This window comes from Acomys minous (genome assembly GCF_964271855.1).
Source record: "Acomys minous genome assembly, chromosome: 3".
In the NCBI taxonomy this organism is placed as follows: domain Eukaryota; kingdom Metazoa; phylum Chordata; class Mammalia; order Rodentia; family Muridae; genus Acomys; species Acomys minous.
The window spans coordinates 108157054-108157985 of NC_140485.1; the positions used below are offsets into that span (position 1 = coordinate 108157054).

The 932-nt window shown below is 38.6% G+C and overlaps 1 protein-coding gene across 13 annotated transcripts in view; it reads right to left on the bottom strand.

The window, feature by feature from the left end:
• Positions 1–932, bottom strand: part of TRDN (triadin) — a 355846-nt gene that overhangs the window by 197328 nt on the left and 157586 nt on the right. For all 13 annotated transcript variants that reach the window (XM_084777414.1, XM_084777409.1, XM_084777410.1 and 10 more), the window contains one exon: positions 166–231. In XM_084777414.1, the coding sequence (XP_084633540.1) occupies positions 166–231 (66 nt within the window). The remainder of the gene's footprint in view (positions 1–165; positions 232–932) is intronic.

A 932-nucleotide genomic window follows, 5' to 3' on the forward strand; every position in this document is an offset into this window, starting at 1 on the left:
CTTCAATAACACTTTTGTTTGGAATATTTCAAAATCCTGAGTGTTTTCACTAACAATGACAGTCAAACAACTGAATCTCTTTTCTAGAAACCAGCAGCTTCGCCAGCTACACTACACGTTAATACCTATTTTATTTAGATTTTAGATTGCTTTGCTAATACTTACCTTTCTTTTTTATTTCAGAAGCAACTTTCTTCTCTGCTTTCTTCTTCTCCTCCTCTTTTGCTTTTTCTAGAGCAGAAATTGTAAACATTGCCATTAAGGAAGGCCAGTAGGGAAGGAGGGCAGCTGAAAGGAAGGATTACTGGTGGGACTTCCAACAAGTGTCAGGGTGACATCACCCTTTCCCCCATTTTAAACATAACCCTAACCCCCTCAAAGATAGACAGTCTTATCAGGCGCTCTGCATAGTAGTCTTGCATGGCTCTAGGTAAAATTCTTATGAACAATATTAAATGTAGAGTTAGATGGTTATTTTGTGTTCTCCGCATAGGCAGATTTGATTAAAAATAATGTGTTAAGCCAATGTTTCTCAGTCTGTGGACCACTTTCCCTTTGGTGTGTGGAATGTTCCCTTTCACAAGGGCCAGCTCAGACTATTGGAAAAGACAGATAATTACATTGCAATTCAGAACAGTAACAGAAGTACAGTTATATCATGGTGACAGTTATGGCTCATCACAGCATGAGGGGCTACATCAAATGGTCACAGCACCAGGGAAGTTGAGAATCATTCTAATGTTAGACATTTAGGTTTTGACTTGGCTTTCTTTCTTTCCTTTTTTTTTTTTTTTTTTTTTTTTTTTTTTTTTTTTCCCTTTCAGCTCTGCCTCTTGTCAACAGATATTTGGAGCTGCTGACATTTGTGGGGCTGTGTGGGAGGGATATTCCCGTCACTAACCCTCTCTGACCATATTTGTGTGGCTGTGTAA